This window comes from Nicotiana attenuata, unplaced genomic scaffold, assembly GCF_001879085.1.
Source record: "Nicotiana attenuata strain UT unplaced genomic scaffold, NIATTr2, whole genome shotgun sequence".
NCBI lineage: Eukaryota > Viridiplantae > Streptophyta > Magnoliopsida > Solanales > Solanaceae > Nicotiana > Nicotiana attenuata.
The window spans coordinates 14,728-33,858 of NW_017674317.1; the positions used below are offsets into that span (position 1 = coordinate 14,728).

Below are 19,131 nucleotides of genomic sequence, written 5' to 3' on the forward strand. Positions count from 1 at the left end.
AGAAGGCCACTGACCACATAGAAGATCTGAGGAAGTTTTTCAACAGACTACGGATGTACAACCTGAAACTAAACCCCGCAAAATGTGTATTTGGTGTCCCTGCTGGAAAGTTGCTTGGGTTCGTTATGAGTCGCCGAGGAATAGAACTGGATCTATCAAAAGTCAAAGCTATTAAAGAATTGCCACCGCCAAGGAACAAGATGGACGTGATGAGTTTCTTGGGAAGGCTCAATTACATCAGCCGATTCATAGCACAGTTTATGGTTATTTGTGAGCCAATCTTTAAGATGTTGAAGAAGGACGCCGCCTCCAAATGGACCGATGACTGCCAAAAGGCCTTCGACAGAATCAAGGAATACCTGTCAACACCACCAGTCTTGGTCCCGCCCAAGCCAGGTAGACCCCTATTACTCTACATCGCAGTACTAGATGTCGATTGCGTTTTGGGGCAGCATGATGAAACGGGGAGAAAGGAACAAGCCATTTACTATCTCAGCAAGAAGTTCACTCCCTACGAGGTCCGGTATTCTTTGTTAGAGCGCATCTGTTGTGCTTTGACTTGGGTAGCTCAGAAGCTGAGGCATTACTTCTGCGCCTATACTACATATCTCATATCAAGGATGGACCCTTTGAAGTACATCTTTCAGAAGACCATGCCCACCGGAAAGCTAGCCAAGTGGAAAATCCTGTTGAGTGAGTTCGACATTATTTACGTAACTCAGAAAGCGGTCAAGGGACAAGCACTGCCAGACCACCTTGCCGAGAACCCCGTGGATGGAGAATATGAACCTTTGAAAACATATTTTCCCGACGAAGAGATATCATTCATAGGATAAGACATTGTAGAATCCTAAGACAGTTGGAGAATGTTCTGCGATGGAGCATCAAACTTCAAAGGAGTTGGCATAGGAGCAGTCTTGGTATCAGAAACCGGTCAGCATTATCCGGTGTCTGCCAAACTCAGGTTCCCCTGCACCAAAAATATGGCCGGGTATGAAGCTCGCATCTTAGGGTTCAAGATGGCCATTGACATGAACGTGCAAGAGTTGCTAGTGATAGGAGATTCAGATTTACTCATACATCAGGTGCGTGAAGAATGGGCAACAAAGAACTCCAAGATACTCCCGTATCTGCATCATGTACAGGAATTGAGAAAGAGGTTCACAAAGACGGAATTCCAACATGTCCCCAGAGTCCAAAATGAGTTCGCCGATGTATTGGCTACCCTGTCGTCTATGATACAACATCCAGACAAGAATTTCATTGATCCCATTCCAGTAAAGATCCATGATCAGCCAGCCTACTGTGCCCATGTTGAAGAGGAAGCAGACGGAAAGCCTTGGTTTCATGACATCAAGGAATATTTGGCAAAGGGAGAATACCCAGAGCTCACCAATCATACTCAGAAACGCACACTACGGAGATTATCCAACAACTTCTTCCACAATGGAGGAATCTTATATAGGAGGACTCCTGATTTGGGACTACTGAGGTGTATCGATGCAAAGGAAGCATCCAAGCTACTAGAGGAAATTCATGCCGGGACCTGTGGTCCACATATGAACGGTTTTGTCTTAGCAAAGAAGATACTCCGGGTTGGTTACTTTTGGATGACTATGGAAACAGACTGCATCCAGTATTTTCGGAAATTCCATCGCTGTCAGATACATGCAAACATGATAAAGGTACCTCCGAGCGATCTTAACACAACAAGCTCACCATGGCCGTTCGCCGCTTGGGGAATGGATGTTATTGGACCAATCGAGCCTGCCGCTTCAAACGGACACAGGTTCATCCTAGTAGCAATCGACTATTTCATCAAGTGGGTCGAAGCAGCATCTTACAGAGCAGTGACTAAGAAAGTCGTGGCAGACTTTGTCCGCGACCGCATTGTTTGCCGATTCGGGATTCCAGAGTCAATTATTACTGATAATGGCTCCAACCTCAACAACGACTTGATGAAAGCTATGTGTGAAACCTTCAAGATTAGACACAAGAATTCTACAGCCTACAGGCCTCAAATGAACGGAGCTGTAGAAGCCGCCAATAAGAATATCAAGAAAATATTGAGGAAAATGAGAAGTTATCATTTGCCCTATTAGGGTATCGCACCACAGTCCGCACATCAACTGGTACAACCCCCTATATGCTGGTTTATGGTACAGAAGCCGTCATTCCCGCCGAAGTAGAAATTCCTTCCTTAAGGATCATACAGGAAGCTGAGCTCGACGATGCAGAATGGGTAAAGAGTCGTTACGAGCAGCTAGCTCTTATAGATGGGAAAAGAATGAATGCAGTGTGTCATGGCCAACTTTATCAGAAAAGAATGTCCAGACCTTCAACAGAGAGTCAAGCTCAGACAGTTCATGCCAGGGCAGCTGATAGCATATGGCCTGATTCCTATAAGCCCAGGGATATGTAGGCAGCTCAGAAGCCAGGGCGCGGCCTATCGTCTTCAAACCGCTTCGTTCAGTCAAAATTGGTCATCATATCTTTACCCGACAACTCTTTCATCCTTCCTGGGTAAAGAGGGGCAGCTGTTGATACCCAATTTTTCCCCTATATATATTTTATATGCAGAATACTTTCAAAATAGTATATGTATGCATATATAGGTATATCCAAGTGTTTCCTTATTTTTCCTTAATTTATAAAGATTTTTAAATCAATTTATTCCCCTATTTTATCCATAAAAAAAGTCCAATAATTATTTCTAAAGCTATCATTTTGGTGATTCACTTGTTGAACTTTTCATTTATGCCAAAATATAGCTAATATAATTTTTGAATTTTTTTTTTAAAAATTTATTTAGTATTTTTAAAGCTAAATTGCATGTAATTGCAATATTAGCCCCTTTTAAGATTTAATTGCGTTTATATTTATAAAAATTAAGTCCAGTATTTTAAATTGATAATTATGTGTTACAAATCATTTTCGTACCTATAATTTATTTCCAGAAATTACTTTATTATTTTTATAAATCAAATGGGAAAAATAGCTATTTAAAATCTAGCCAGATTTCATTTCAATTATGGCCTAAATTCTACCCCAATTTAAACCCAATTTACCCCGACCCAATTCCTACTCATACCCGACCCCAACCCAGTTAAACCGACCCATACCCAGATCCCCACCTAACCCTTTAAATCTCAGCCGTTGATCATTTAGATCAACGGCCACCGGCTGCCCTTTCCTAATTAAACCTAAAAGACCCCCACACCTAATTCATTATTCACAATCTGCCGCCCTTGAACTCTTCTTCTCTCCCAAATCCTCTCTACAACATCCCCAAACCCTCGCCGCCGCCACCCTAATCCATGGCCTTTCGAGGTAATCGGAGACCTGTACCAACCTTCCATGGCTTCTACGTGTTTGGTTATGTGGTCTCATGACCAGACTTTGAAGGGGCTTGGTCCAGTCTTTGCTCGATGACCTTTCTTTGGTCATCTCTGACCTTTCTCCGGCCAGCCATGACCATTCGAGTCAGACTTTTGACTCTCCTGTTTAGATCGGTAACTTTCGAAGCCTCTCTCACCTTTTCTGGGTTCTTCTGAAACCCTAATCTATAAGACCTTTTCGACTTCTTTTAGGTTTACCTTAGATCCATGCTTGCTATGTGTTTTTAAACGCATTCTTGAAGCTTCTTTAATTTTGCTTTCAAAAAAGACTCTTCATCTTCTCCGATTAGGGTTTTCTTCTAAATTTTTTGAAACATCTTCTCTGATCTTAACGTGTTTCTGATTTTATTATGTTTTGCTCTGTCGTTCTCCTATCTGAGTTTAGCATGTTAAAAACCCTAATTTCTTTTGGTTTCATTCGAGTTTCTGAGACTATTTACTAAGTATTTGTTTGATTTACTTGTTTACCATCTTCGAACTCGATTGATGTTGAAAACCCAAATTTCATTGAGTTCATTCGAGTTTCTGAAACTGTTTGCTAGTATTTGTTCGATTTATTTATTGTTAAGCTTGCTACTGTTAAAGAAAAACCTATGTCTTTGGGTTTGAAACTGCTCGTTTGAATACCTGACTTGTTTTGAAGTTCCTTTGTTTCANAAACCTTAAATTTCTTTGGGTACATTTGAGTTTTTGAAGATGTCTGCTAAGTGTTTGGTTGATTTATTTGTTTATCATCTGTTGAGCTTGCTATTGTTGAAGAAACCTATGTCTTTGGGTTTGGAACTATTCGTTTGAATGCCTGACTCGATTCGAAGTTCCTTTTGTTTCAGAATCTCTTTTCTTTATGTGATTCCTCTGCTTCTGGGCTTTTTCTATCTTTAAAACTCGACTATGCCTGGAAACCCTAACTTTTCAAAAGGGCCCTCATATGTTATTATGAGACCCTTTGCATGCTTCTGATACTCTATGTTTCTTCACTATTGACTCAACATGACTTGACCTACTAGACTAGCATGCTTCGAATGTTTGCTGAACTTTGTGCTATTATTGCATGCTGTTTCTTTTGCCAATAGTTTGGCCTCGCCTGTCTATTGTTTGTGCACTCTATTTATATGCTGAGGTTCCTTCTTTGATTGATTTTCAATCTTGGGACTGATTTCAAAACTTCTCTTTTTGCGGACTCTAATTTCACTCGCTTGTTAAAGTAATTGATCCCTTTCCTTATTTTGCCTTACTGAATCTTTTTCCCAAAATAAGTGTATCTCTGTACTTGGACTCGATTGCTTACTTAATGTTTTACTGCTTCTTTTATGGCAATGATCAGTCTGCCTACAAACTGATCTTCTTTCCTTATTTTGAACCTGTTAGCCCCGTTAAACAAGTGATTCCTCAATTAAAGGGGAATCACTTGGTTGATTGATTCTGACTATTTATTGTTTCCATATTTTCATGGAACTATACTTATTACCTTACTTCTCACATGTTTTTACAAGCTATAAATACCCTGCACCCCTCTTCTTTCAAAGACACGCAAGGAACAAAATACTTGAGTTCGGAAACACACTCTACTAAAATCTCTCTATTTTCTCTGTTGCTACTTGTATTGCTGCCTTACCTAGCCGGCTGAAAGCCAGGGCTAGGCTGTGGGAAGCTTGCTTACTTTTTCTCTGCATTTGCATGTTTACTGGTATGTTCTAACTAATTTTCAGCATCAACAACAATATGTTTCTTTACTATTTCCTTCACCCTTGTTTGTTTCCTGTTTGTGTTTAGTCAAGTCCCATTATTATGGCTATAATCTGCCCCTTTCTATTCTGAATTAATGCTCTCTTATGAATTCTGTCAGTCATTTATTATGGTTTATGAATCCTAAACCCCCATCCCCTATGTTTTTGATATCTTTGGTTGGTTTGGGGCATGACAACATTGGACATTGCTGTGCATGACCCAAACCTGATCCCCTGGGATTATAACCTCCCTATCCCCTCTACATGTTGTGTGTTCTGGTTGGTTTATAGGTATGCCAGCACCATCTATTGCTGTGCATGCCCAAAACTGATCCTTGCCTAAGGATATATGCTTTTTGCAATGTATTCCCAATCACCCTGACCCCTGTGTATGAAAATTATTAACTCTATGCTTTACTACTACTGTTTTCCCATCACCCTTTATCCCTCTCCTTTACCCCTTCAGTTTTTAAATCTCCATTCCTGCACTTCCACCATATTCTTAGACTCAAGTTCTGCCCCTCTTGTGTGAGCCCTGCCTTGGGACTCATGAGCTCCCTCTGAACTTGGACACATAAGGGTTGGCCCTTCCACACTGCACTCATCTCTATTCTGGTTCTGTGAACCTGGGTGTAAGCACTGCCCGGGGTCCCTTGAGACCCTTAGGGAACTCTGACACACCCAGGTCTGAGAAAGGCTTTGAACATGGCATTTTGAGGTGGTTTATTCCCTAACTGAGAGAGGAAGTCAAGAATCAGGCTTCCTCTGGTTGTAACTTCTTTTATTTTTTTAGTTTTGATGTAATTCATTATTTCTGGTTTGTAATGATTTGTAATAAACACTCGGGGTTGGCTAGTGAAACAGGGATGGGTAATTATGCATGCTCAAGGGTAGAAAACATGCCTATAGGAGTTGCGATTCAATTCTGCAATTTAGAAAGCATGCCTATAGGACTGGCTTTAAATCCTGCGTGTTCAATTCTGCATTTAGACACCATGTCTATAGAATTTATTTCAAATTCTGCACGTTCAACTTCACATCTAGATAACCTGCCTATAGGATTTATTTAAAATTATGCACGTTTGTTACCACTTAGAAATCATGCTTTAGGATCTAAACGGCTATAAGAAGATCTCATGTTCGTAATGTTAAAATCAGTATATTGTGTAGAAATCATACCTATAGGAATTCCCAAGTAAAATCCTGCCTGTTTCCATTTCAATATTAGATATTATGCCTATAAGGGTTAAAATCAGCATTTAGATAGCTTGCCTATAGGAGTTAAAATCATTCAACTAGATATCATGCCTATAGGGGTTCAAAATCAATAATGTTAGATATCATGTCCATAGGGATTAAAATCAGCAATAGTGGATACCCTCGTCTATAGAATCTGAAACTAGTCTAATTTAAAATCAGTCTATTCTGAACCAGTTTTTAAGTAACCTAATCTCCTTAGCAAGCATGCCTATAGGATCTCAAACCGTTCGCTTTTTAGTTGTTATTACTTTGCTACACTCTGAATCAATAATAGATACCATGTTCATAAGAGCTCACCTAAACACTTAGGCAAACCTTAGGTAATAACAATAAATGAGACTGAGCCCGTTTCTGTTAACCAGTAATTGCTACAACCAGCAGGCAGGCCTGATTCAGACTTCTTGTCTGAGTTACGTAATAAATTGGTCTGCTTCAACAATTCAAGATTCCCCTGCCTTAGTATTTTAGATTCAGACCTTGATTGTTGTTTGAGTCATGCTATTTGATTGCTTTGTTTGAGGAGGTATATATGGCTTCAGAGTTTTATGTGCTTCCCCTTTAATGTGCAGTCCAATGTGTTTTGTATGTCGCGTTATATTTTTCACCTTTGAAACCTCAAAGTCAGCCTAATATCCCTCCCCTTTAGGAATAGTAGTCCTAATTGCCTCCGTGACTGATAGGATGGGACGGGTAATAGCATGCAATAGTGGATGAGATAAATCCGCGCTTTAGTACCTTAACGGAGTGGGAAAGGTAGATATGGATATGATGACCGGTGCGCTAATACCACGTGTAGCCCCGCTTTTGAGGAGTGATTACCGGATATTGCATTGATGTGATCCATATTATAAATAAACCTAGGACCCCCCTCCCTCTCTTTCCTTTTCCTTTAAAGCATTACAACTTCTTGTCAAAAATCCGCCTTTTAATGATTGCTCTTTCAAACTTTGCTTTACTTTCAAACATTTGCATATTAAAATCCCCTCTTATTTGAGCCTTATCTGTTTACATGTTTATTGCACCAAATTCACAAAGAACTATCTGGCCGGGAACCACACTAGTGGATCCTGAGGGGTGCCTAAAACCTTCCCCTTAGGATAATTTCAAGCCCTTACCCTATCTCTGGTTATCAAACAAACTTAGAAATGAACCTTGTAAGTGCCCTAATGCACCACAAATCATTAGGTGGCGACTCTTCAAATGCAAAACCCAGTTCCCAAAAGGAACGAGTTGACCTATACCCAAAATGTCATAAACCTGATTCTCCCGACGCAAGGAGGGAAAAAAGGGGGCGCAACAGGTGATAGGAAGGAACTTTGTGAGCACCTAATTTTTGCCTTACATGAAAATAACTCCTAAAAATAGACCAAAAATAATTTTAATGGATTTTAGGAGTTTTTCTTTATTTAGTTGCATTTCATGCATGTTTAATATTTTAAAATCATGAGAAAAACCATAAAAATTGTCACATTTTAATTTCATGCCATCTTAGATTTAATTTGCACTTAGGAATTAATTACATTGCTAAATGCATCATTTAAATAACTAAAAATCAAAAAATGCATTCTTAGGTTAGTTAATTAATTAGGCAAAACAGATAAATTAATTTGGCCACACAAAAATGGGATTCAAATTAAAATTGGAGTCTAAAGTGGTTAATTGTGCAAAGCCTAATTAAAGAAGAAAGAATGGCATTTAGAGGTTAAATTCGAAATTGGGCCAGTTTTTGGGCCCATCTCTTACCCAATCTCCCGTCCATCCGCCCCAGCCCAATTCACTCTTCAATAAAACACTCCCTTCCCCTTTAACCAAAACAGACCTAAGGACTAACAGCTAAGACCTAGAAAATTAGAGATCAGAAGACCCCTCCTTCAGCTAGCTCTAGCGCCGTTACACTCCTTCTTCTTCTTCTTCTCATTTTTCACTCAACAATCAGATCCCTCATTCTTCAATATTAGTCGCCGCACCCTTCCTCCTTAACCCAAAAAACCATCAACCAACGCCCTTCTCTTTGACTCTCATCTCTCACACACACAAAATACACACATCCACAAAAGCCTCTAGCAACAAACAAAAAAGTAAGAAAAAATTAGAAGTTCTGAAATAATTTTGAAAGTTGGAAACAACAAAAGAGGTTTTCAAAAAAGGAAAATAAATTGGAGAAAAAGAGAATTTCGAAGCTCTGCCGATTCCGCTGCATTATCTCCTCAATTTCTGGGTGTTCGAGTTTTATTTCGGATTCGGAATTTGAAGCTATGTGTTGCTTCTTCTGTTGCTGAGCTCCAACTAGTAGATCTCTGGTCATTATTTGGCTATTTTAAGCTCTGTTGTCTCAAAACTAGGTACACACCAAGGATCTATATCCCTACTTGTTGGAACGATCAAATTAATTGATTTATGATTGAATATCTTCTGATTTTATGCTTGTTTTTTCACTAAATGGTTTGATTAAAAATGCAATTACAAGCTTGTGTTTAGATAATAAGTTTTGCCAGTAATATGTGATGAGAAAATGTTGTTGTTGGGTGGTGTGTGTGGCTGTAACTTGCAAATCTAGTCATTAAGCCCACTTGTAGTCACACAAGACCTGTTGGAGGTCTTAATGTGAGCCCTTTAATTAAATACACATGATAACGTCATGTCACCTAGTGTGACCTTAAGCAAATACAGATGAAGCATGAAACAAACCTTTAAACCACAAGTCAGTTATCTCTATCTCCTCGCCCTTTGCAGTAATTAATACCAAGTAGACTTTCAATTCTGTAAATGGCTCACAAACTTTAGTTAGTAAAAAATTCATTCCAATTCTTTGCACAAAATAAATCCATAACTGATGACCTTCACGTTTCATCTCCAACTTAGGGAAATAATTAGTTATAAAATGTCGTAGCTTGCTTTAGGCGCGTTTAAATAAACCATCGTGATTATGGGTACGGTTTCCGTGACATAGTTATGATGCCTAATTCCCAAATTCGGGTATACATTTCATGTGACCCGATCATAACAACTTTGAATATTAATAATAAAATAAACATGTCGCAAATCACGGGTGCATTTCATGTAGCGTGGTTCGCGGTGTGTTCCAGAAGGCAACTGTATGACAATCGTAACTTGTTCAAGAAATAATTCCATAAATCTTAAAAATCGGTCAAAATAATTAAAAGCGGTTATAAAGTTTAAAAATGCACATTAGGTTTAAATATGTAATAAATTAGATAATTAGGCCAATTAATAATAGTTAAAACGATCGTTCTAGAACCACGGAACCCGGGAATGCCTAACACCTTCTCCCGGGTTAACAGAATTCCTTACTTAGAATTTCTGGTTCGCAGACTTTTAAATAAAGTCGAAAATTTCCTCGATTTGGGATTTAAAATAAACCGGTGACTTGGGTCACCATAAATTATTCCAAGTGGCGACTCTGAATTTAAATAAAATAATCTCATTCCGATTTATGTCATTTAAATTGGAAAAACTCCCTTATATACCCCCATCGGGTGTAAAAAAGAGGTGTAACAAACTTATCTAAAAATAGCTGAGAAAACTGCTCCCAGGTAAGTGCAGGCGAACCAACTGGTCTAGTAAATACATAATCTTTCCACCACCTCTTGGCGGAACCAGTCATCTAAAACACAGCAAAATCAACCCCATTGCTTTCAACTATTCCCATGTTCTGCAATACCTCATAGCAGCGGTCCAGATAGTCTCGTTGGTCCTCAAAAGGTGCACCACTGAAATGAATCGAAAATAGCTTGGTAAACTTGTCCAACCTCAACGAAGCCTCAAAAGACAAAGCAAGTGTATCACCGGCCTGTGCTGTAACAACTGGCTGAACTACCCAACTGGATGGGCTACTGGAGCCTGATACTGGAGAGCTATCTACCCCAGAGAGGAAGTAGTGGTAGATTGTGCTCCTCCCCCAGCCTGTGAGACGACTGGTGCCACCGGAAATGTACCATTCTGGGCTACACCCTCCACAAGACTCACCAAACGAACTAGAGCGTCCTGAATTATTGGAGTAGCTATGAATCCTTTCGGGACCTGAACTTGTTCAACAGGTACAATCTGAGCTAGAACATCCGCTACCAAATCCACCTGAGGTTCTACAACAGGTGCTGCTCCTCGAGCTCTGGACTGAGCTCTGCCTCTGCCTCTGCCTCTACCTCGGCCTATGCCTCTGCCCCTAGTCGTAGTTGTCACTGGGGGCTTCGACTCCTTCGAACTGTAGACGTAGTGCGTGTTCTCACCATCTGCGAGAGGACAAGAATAGAAGAGTTCAATTGTCAATGATAGAATAAAAATCGCAAAACAGAGTAAAATTGAAGTAAAATTGTTCCTAAACTCCATAGCCTTTGGAAGATAAGTACAGACGTCTCTGTACCGATCCTTCAAACTCTACTAAGCTTGCTTGTGACTCGTGAGACCTAGGTAATCTAGTGCTCTGATAACAACTATCACGCCCCAAAATTCCCACCTTCGGGACCGTGATGGTGCCTAACATTTCACTTGCTAGGCAAGCTAACGTTAGGATAATATTAGCCATTTTCAATAATTTTAATTTAATTAATAACAAAGAAACAATGCTGAAATAAAATCTGAAATAAAGTGAATAATCTATAATAATAGCGATGTATAAATACCATCCCAGAACTGGTGTCACAAGTGCATGAGCTACTAGAATAATATAAATAAAGGTCCGAATGAAAATAAAGTTGTCTGAAAGAAAATACACAACTAAGATAATGTAGAAGGGGACTTTCAGAACTCCGAATGCCATGCAACTATACCTCAAGTCTCCTCTGAATAGCTGAATCCGAGCAACTCTACTGTGCGCCACTAGGACCAATTCTGGTATTTGCACAAGAAGTGCAGAGTGTAGTATGAGTACAACCAACCCATGTACTCAATAAGTGTCGAGCCTAACCTCGATAAATTAGTGACGACGCTAAGCCAGGTCACTTACATTAACCTGTACGCAATAATAATAATGACAATAATAGGAAGACAGGAATAGAAAAAAAATAGGTAACTCATCTCAACAATCGAATCCAACTAGCAGTCCAAACTAATTATTACTTCAATAAATTCCGTTGCGACGTGCAACCCGATCCTGCAATATAAGCTTTCACGTTGCGGCGTGCAATCCGATCCCACAATATAAACTTTCATTTAATTTCGTTGCGGCGTGCAACCCGATCCAACAATATCAATTATCAATTCTTATAATTTAATCCACTTCAATAAATTCAACAATTAATATATATATATATATATATATATATATATATATATATATATATATATAATATGCTAAATGTCAAGTAGTAAGACACATAAGTCAAATAAGCATGTAGCAATCATAGCATGAATTCAAGACATAATATCAGGCAAGGAATATGAGAGAAATAATTATTATAATAATTAATTCATGATTTTAAATAATTTATGATTTTTAGATAAATATGCAAACAATCAATTTGACGACGTATAGGCACTCGTCACTTCACTTATACGCCGTTACACATGAAATTCATGTAACAAATAATTCAAGGGTTTCTATTCGCTCAAGTCAAGGTTAACCACGACACTTACCTTGCTTCGCAACCAAATTCAAGATTCCAATAAACCTTTGCCTCGCGAATTCGTGTCCGAAAGCTTCAAATCTAATCACAAATAATTCAACATACTCAACACGAATCGTAGGAATTAATTCCATATGAAATTACTAATCTTCCGAACAAATAACCGAAATTCATCTCAAAATTTAACAGTGGTACCCACGTCTTGAATCTCGTAAAAACTCACAAAATTCGAATACCCATTCCCAGGCGAGTCCAACCATACAAAAATTATCAAATTCCAACATCGGATTGCCTTTCAAATATTCATTTTACATTTTTGTAAGATTTTGTAATTCACAGATTCATGATGTAATTAAGTATGGAATGATGCAATATAATTAATATAGGATAAAGAACACTTATCCCCAATGTTTTCCTTTGAAAATCTCTCAAAAATCGCTCTTTCCCGAGCTCCAAATCGTTTCAGAATTTAAATCTGCTGCCCCGTCATTTACCCTATGCGATCGCGGACAAATTCCCGCGATCGCGAAGCACAGAATTTTACCAGCATTTTTTAACTCAATGAGATCGGGGCCATTCTTCTGCGGTCGCGAAGAACAAATTTTTTCAACAGCCTTCTCAAACTCTTCCGGACAGATCTCTAATATAATGGTCATAACTTTTTGTACAAAACTCCGAATAACAAATGATTTAACTTTCTGAGAACTACCAAGATCTATGATTTTCATTTTTTGGTCATCTCCCAATTTCTTATAGATTTCGAGATATAAGTTGTCAAAGTCAGCCCTGTGCAACACAAATTTCTTCTTCGCGATTTTCAAACATCTTTTCGGACAGCCTGTAGTGTACCAAGCATAACTTTTTTTAAATAGCCCCAAATGCCAAATAGTTTAATTTTATGAAAACTAGATACAAAGAGCTACAACTTTATTTTTTGGATCATCTCCAAATTCCTTATAGATTGCGAGATATAAGCTTTCAAAGTCGGGTTACTGCAGGAGAAAGTTTCCTCTACGTGGTCGCGAAAGGTCTTCCGCGATCGCGAATCACTGGCCAATTTCTCCCATTTTACTAATCGCGATCGCTGCCAATAACCCGTGATCGCATAGCACACTGCTGTAGCCAAAAGCCAGCAGCTAAAAATGGCCTAGAAATTATCCGAAACCACCCCGAAACTCACCCGAGCCCCTCGGTACCTCGTTCGAACTTACCAACAAGTCTCAAAACATAACACGGACTTAGTCGAGGCCTCAAATCACATCAAACAATACTAAAAACACGAATCACACCCAATTCAAGCCTACTGAAACTAAGAAATTTCAACTTCTACATTCGATGCCGAAACCTATCAAATCAATTCCAATTGACCTCAAATTTGGCACACAAGTCATAATGATATAATAGAGCTATTCCAATTTTTAGAATCGGGTTCCGACCCCGATATCAATAAAGTCAAATTCCCGGTCAAACTTTGGAAACCTTTAGCCGTTAGATTTCTAGTTTCCGTTAAATGGCGATAATTTGAGTTAGGGACGTCCGAATTCGCTTTCGGGATACGCCCATGTCCCAAATCACTATACGGACCTACCAGAACTGTCAAAATACCGATCCTGGTCTGTTTGATCAAAACATTTACCGAAGTCAACTCAGATGAGTTTTAAAGCTCTATTTCACATTTTAATCAATTTTTCACATAAAAACTTTCCGAAAAATTATACGGACTGCGCACGCAAGTCGAGGAGTAATGAATAGTGCTATACAAGGTCACAAAACACAGAAATGAATATTTAAAATTAAAGATGACATTTTGGGTCATCACAGTAAAGTTTGGTAAATGTTCCATTTATACATGTATATATCTCTCTTTAGAAAATAGTTGTATATTAATAGTGAACACCTTATATACAAAGTAAATTTTTGTTGAATTCAAAAGTGCACCCGCTGTCATTTGTGTCATTATTGAATGTTTCAACTTACAAACTGTTAACAATAGCTACTACAACAACTATCCAGTAAAATTTCTCAATAGCTACTAGAATATTCAAAAAGAAACACACTAAAGTGGTTAGGCTCATTATTCGAAAATGAAGCTTATGGAGCATATGTAAAATATAAAAATTGATGTTACAGTTTCATTGCAGTGCAGAGTGAGATAAAAAGAAGAAAAAAATGTTAGCTTTATTTTTGGATAAAAAGTTATGACATATACAGATAGTAAAATACTTTGATTACTTTATCGTCCAAAGCTGCTATTGTATCAGACGTATGATCTTTTTATTAGTAATGCAACTTATTTCTTTTTATTCAGGCTTTGATATTTGTTCTCCAAATCTAATTTTATCATTTGCTCGTGACTAATATTTTACTTATTAACGAAAATCAGAAATACAAACACGTAAGCTAGTTGTTTTGTTATTCCTTTTTTCCCTCACCCTGTCTTGTAGCGCTCCGTACCAAGATTGTCTTTTTAATTTTTAGTGCTCGAATCTGAGATATCTGGTTAAAGATAAATGGATCATATCCGTACCCCTGTGGTTGAAAATCTCTAATACCTATAATTTACACTAATATTAGGTCTTCAAAATTTTCAAATAATTGGTGGTGATTTAATGTGTGTCTCATGTTTTGCTGGAAATATTGATCAAACCATTTATTTGATCTTGCTGCATGTGATCTCCACAGAGAACATGACAATTAGTTAGACTTAATTAATCTCCTTTGGAAGGAAAATGAGGTGAAAAAAGTTATGGCTAAAATATTCTTCCAATTTTGGAATTGTGTTTATTTGATAGTGTTTTCCCATTTTAAAAAAAGTATATATCAAAACTTTGAAATTATTTTCCAATTTCTTTGAATTCTCCAAAAATGTGAATTTCTTTCGGAACTTTTAGAAAAAAAAAAAAACAATTTAAAAAAAAAGAAAAAACACTTTATTCAGCCTATGCCATCTTGTAGGCCCAAATGGATGCACTATCCCCACCCAAAAAAAAAAAAAAGGTTTGGGAGGCCATCCCTTGATGCCAATAGGATGACTTTAGGCAGGGCAGATCTAGTGCAAATACGGATTCACGTGAATTCAATAATTTTTGTGTAAATTTTATATTTGTACTAAAAATTAATTAAAAATATAAGAATATTTAGTTTGAAATCCAATTCTTTGATCAGTTATCATGTATATTAATTTGAGATCGTTTTAGTAACTCATAAGCTTAATAGAATTACAAGCTTTGATAATAGAAAAAGTGATGTTGATGCTCAAGAGAATATATCGCTTTATAGTGGAAAGGAAAAACGAGAAAATAGTATATTAGTTATTTAATTTACTATTGGGATTCAGGTGTTCTAGCTGTCAAAAGCACCTAATTTGCATGATATTTTGCGTGTGTCTTTTAAATGGTGATCTACTCATCCTCACTACCTCCCTTTAGGGCTCAAGCATCAAATAGAATATTCAATTTTTAGTTTATTTCATTTTATGTGACACTATTTTTTTATTAGATTATAGAAAACGCCTTCTATTTATAGTTGAAAGCTATTTAACTGCAAATTTTCGATTTTATCACATGTTATAATCATAAAAATGCCATGTTATCTTTTAAACCACAAATTTTTAAGGAGAGGCAGGCAGATCCTGCAAGATTTATAATATTTGTCTATTCGGACCTTGTGGGTCTTACCACTAAATCTATTACACAAAGTATGAGTTTAAAATTTAATATTTATAGAAATTACTACTATTATTTTTTACATATATATTCATGACGTAATGAAATGGTGAATTCAGTTGAATTAAATTGTATTCTCCATCGGCCAGTAATTTTTAGCATACTTGATATGTTTCAAAAGTCTTTCTTAAAATAATTGGCGGATGGAGAGAGAACTTTTTATATGTACCAAAATTATTTTTTTCTTCATTATTAAATTACAAACCAAGCTAGCCAATTAAACATCGTCATATAAAATAAAAATGGAGGGAATAGATTATGTTACAGTAAAAGGTGAGGCTGAGATTAGCCCACGAAAATGACTAGCTTTTTAACATTGATATTTTTCTTTTCAATATATTTTGCCAAAATCTCAAGTATATATAGACTAGCATTTGGATGTTTTGTGTAGTACTCATAAAACATGGAGTCCCATATTGTGGAGAGAATTGAGAGTCAAAATCAGATCCCACAACCTGTGGAGCCTAGCAAAGGAACCTCTTTCTTTAGAACATGCTTCAATGGTGTTAATGCATTATCAGGTTAATTAATATCTCATTACTTTTCAGATATACCTAGAAAAGAAAAAGTTATAATCACTTAAAATATATTTTTTGTTATGAATATTTGGAATTTTCTTTACTACCAATTTTTGCTTTTTGCTTAAAATTTGGTTAAAACACAAGGCAATAATATGTGTTGTCTTCTGTGTCTCTCTCTTTTGGATTTATTATTGAATTAAATTACACACTATAGTTAAATATATATTTTTATAATTAGTGAGTTCAACCTATTATACCAGAGTGGATACTATTTTTATTAGCTAGGTATCGATTAATACTTATATATTATAGAAGTGACATAATTGTATAAATATTTTCAAAGTCGGCGCATGAAACTTCTAAGCGGGCGTTTGGACATAAGAATTGTGAAATACCGTAAAAAAGATTTTAAAAAAAAAAATTCAACTTAAAAGTAGTATTTTAAAATTAGAGTTGTTGTTAGACATGAATATAATTTGGAGCTGTTTTTGAATTTTGTGAGTGCTTTGCAGTGAAATTTTGAAAAATAGCTTTTTAGAGTATTTCAAATTCCAAAAAAAAAAAAAATCAAAATTTAAAAATTTTTCATGGCCAAACACTAATTTCGAAAAAAAGTAAAAAAAAAAAAATTGAAAAACTGAATTTTTTTTATGGTCAAACGAGCCCTAACTCTTTTTTCCCCCTTTCCTTCTTTCATATAGGTGTTGGAATACTATCAGCACCCTATGCACTTTCAGAAGGAGGATGGTTATGTTTGATGATATTATTTTTGGTAGCAATTGTATGTTGCTACACAGGGTTCCTTCTACAAAGATGTATGAGTGTCTCACCAACAATTAAGACATATCCTGATATTGGTGAATTTGCTTTTGGAAATAAAGGGAGAGTCGTAATCTCAATTTTCATGTATCTTGAGCTATACTTAGTTGCAGTTGAGTTCCTCATATTAGAAGGTGACAATTTGCAAAAACTATTCCCAAATGCAAATTTTCATGTTGGTGGTCTGAAAATTGTGGGAAGAGAAGTCTTTGTCTTTCTTGTTGCCCTAATAATATTGCCAACAACATGGTTAAGAAGCTTAGGTTTATTGGCTTATGTTTCTGCTGGAGGAGTTTTGGCGTCTATTATTTTAGTTGGCGCAGTATTTTGGGTTGGTGAAGTTGATGGTGTCGGTTTTCAACAGAAAGGAACACTTTGGAGATGGAGCGGATTGACAACTGCAGTAAGTATGTTCACGTTTTGTTATTGTGGTCATGCGGTTTTTCCAACATTATGCAATTCCATGAAGGATAGGAGCCAATTTCCTAAGGTAATTTTTGATAATATCTATACTCCATCTGCTTCATATACAGTCAGACCTCTCTATAACATCATCACTATATAACAACACTTCACTATAAAAGTCATGCTTTTTCGGAACCAATTTTCATGTTATGTTATACTACATGTTCTCTATAACAACACATCGCTATAACAGTCAAAAATATTCGGAACAAACGAGACTGTTATAGAGAGGTTTGATTGTATTATACATTTGTATTTATACTTGTAAGAAAGAAAAACTTTTGACATGTACCAAAAGTACTTCTAAAGCTTGTGATCTTAAATAATTTCAACGACTATAAGGGTACACCATGACTTAAGGGTATACAAATATATTAACTGATCACCTAGTCTTAGTAGCAATTTTAAGATGAAAAATAGTTAAGCACTCATGACTTAAAAATCTTGGATCCGCCACTACGATATATAATAAGGTCCTTTTACTAGAGCATAGAGATTTGTTTAATCCAACTTCAAAAACAATTTGCCTCATTCCCCTTTCTTTTTGTTGTCAACAGGTTCTACTCTTGTGCTTTATACTAAGCACTATCACTTATGGATCAATGGCAACTATGGGTTACTTAATGTATGGAGAAAATTTGATGTCACAAGTGACCTTAAATCTCCCAACTAGAAAAATTAGTTCGAAAATCGCAATATACACAACATTAATCAATCCAATAACTAAGTACGCTCTTGTTGTCTCACCAATTGCAACAGCCATTGAAGATACATTTCCTTTCCGCAAAAGTAAACCTATGAGCTACTTCATCAGAACTGTTTTGGTCATCAGCACAGTTATTGTCGCATTAGCAGTTCCATTTTTCGGATATGTCATGACGTTTATAGGCGCATTTTTGGGCGTTAGTGTGTCTATATTGTTCCCATGCCTCTGCTATCTCAAGATCAAGAAGAATTACCCAAGGAATTTTGGAATAGAAGTTATATTTATTGGAGTGATTTTAATTTTGGGTACTTGTGTTGCCATATCTGGAACTTATATTTCATTGAAAAACATCATGAAGCATGTCCAACAAAAATGAATTATGATTCATGTTGTGAACTTCGAATAAATTCTATCCTTTCTTCTTGTTCTTCTTTCCATTCTTGTTTTTCCTCTTTCCTCTTCCAAATTGTTGCATAAAGTTCCAGAATTTCATTTAAGCAGTTTGTAAGTTACTCTTTTTTTTCTAATGACATATAACTCTGTACACACATAAACACCTAACCTATTCTTAAAATAGACTAGCATAATCCAGATTAGTCGGGTCACCTGAGAGGCACGTGCGTAGAGTTAGGCCAATCAATTTCTTAAAAACATAAAAGGACCTTGTGAGAAGTGTTGAATTTTAGCCAAATATGCATAAGAGAAAGGAAATATATCATGGTGTTTAGCTAAAATTTTATGCCCCTCACAAAAGATCCTTTGGTGTTTATAAGAAAGTGATTGCCTAACTCCATGATATTTGACCCAAGTAATTCGAGTCATGACATAGACCACTAATATACTAGGTTAACTTAGTATATAAAAAGGGGAAAAGGCAATATTCTTAAAATTGAATTTTTTTTTGGTGAACTGGACAATTATATATATA

At 36.6% G+C, this 19,131-nt stretch overlaps 1 protein-coding gene across 1 annotated transcript; it reads left to right on the forward strand.

Moving 5' to 3' along the window:
• Positions 1-16,095: 16,095 nt before the first annotated feature.
• LOC109218398 (vacuolar amino acid transporter 1-like) lies at positions 16,096-18,629 on the forward strand. The gene is made up of 3 exons (XM_019382766.1): positions 16,096-16,213; positions 16,915-17,522; positions 18,055-18,629. The coding sequence occupies exons 1-3, from the start codon at positions 16,096-16,098 to the stop codon at positions 18,577-18,579; spliced, it is 1,251 nt and encodes a 416-aa protein (XP_019238311.1). The 3' UTR covers positions 18,580-18,629.
• Positions 18,630-19,131: the final 502 nt, after the last annotated feature.

Excerpts from the sequence above, each read along its gene's own strand:
- LOC109218398 (XM_019382766.1), top strand. The coding sequence starts at position 16,096 with ATGGAGTCCCATATTGTGGAGAGAATTGAGAGTCAAAATCAGATCCCA. Across the intron at positions 16,214-16,914 it reads TGGTGTTAATGCATTATCAG|GTGTTGGAATACTATCAGCA; the intron begins GTTAATTAATAT and ends TCTTTCATATAG. Across the intron at positions 17,523-18,054 it reads ATAGGAGCCAATTTCCTAAG|GTTCTACTCTTGTGCTTTAT; the intron begins GTAATTTTTGAT and ends TGTTGTCAACAG.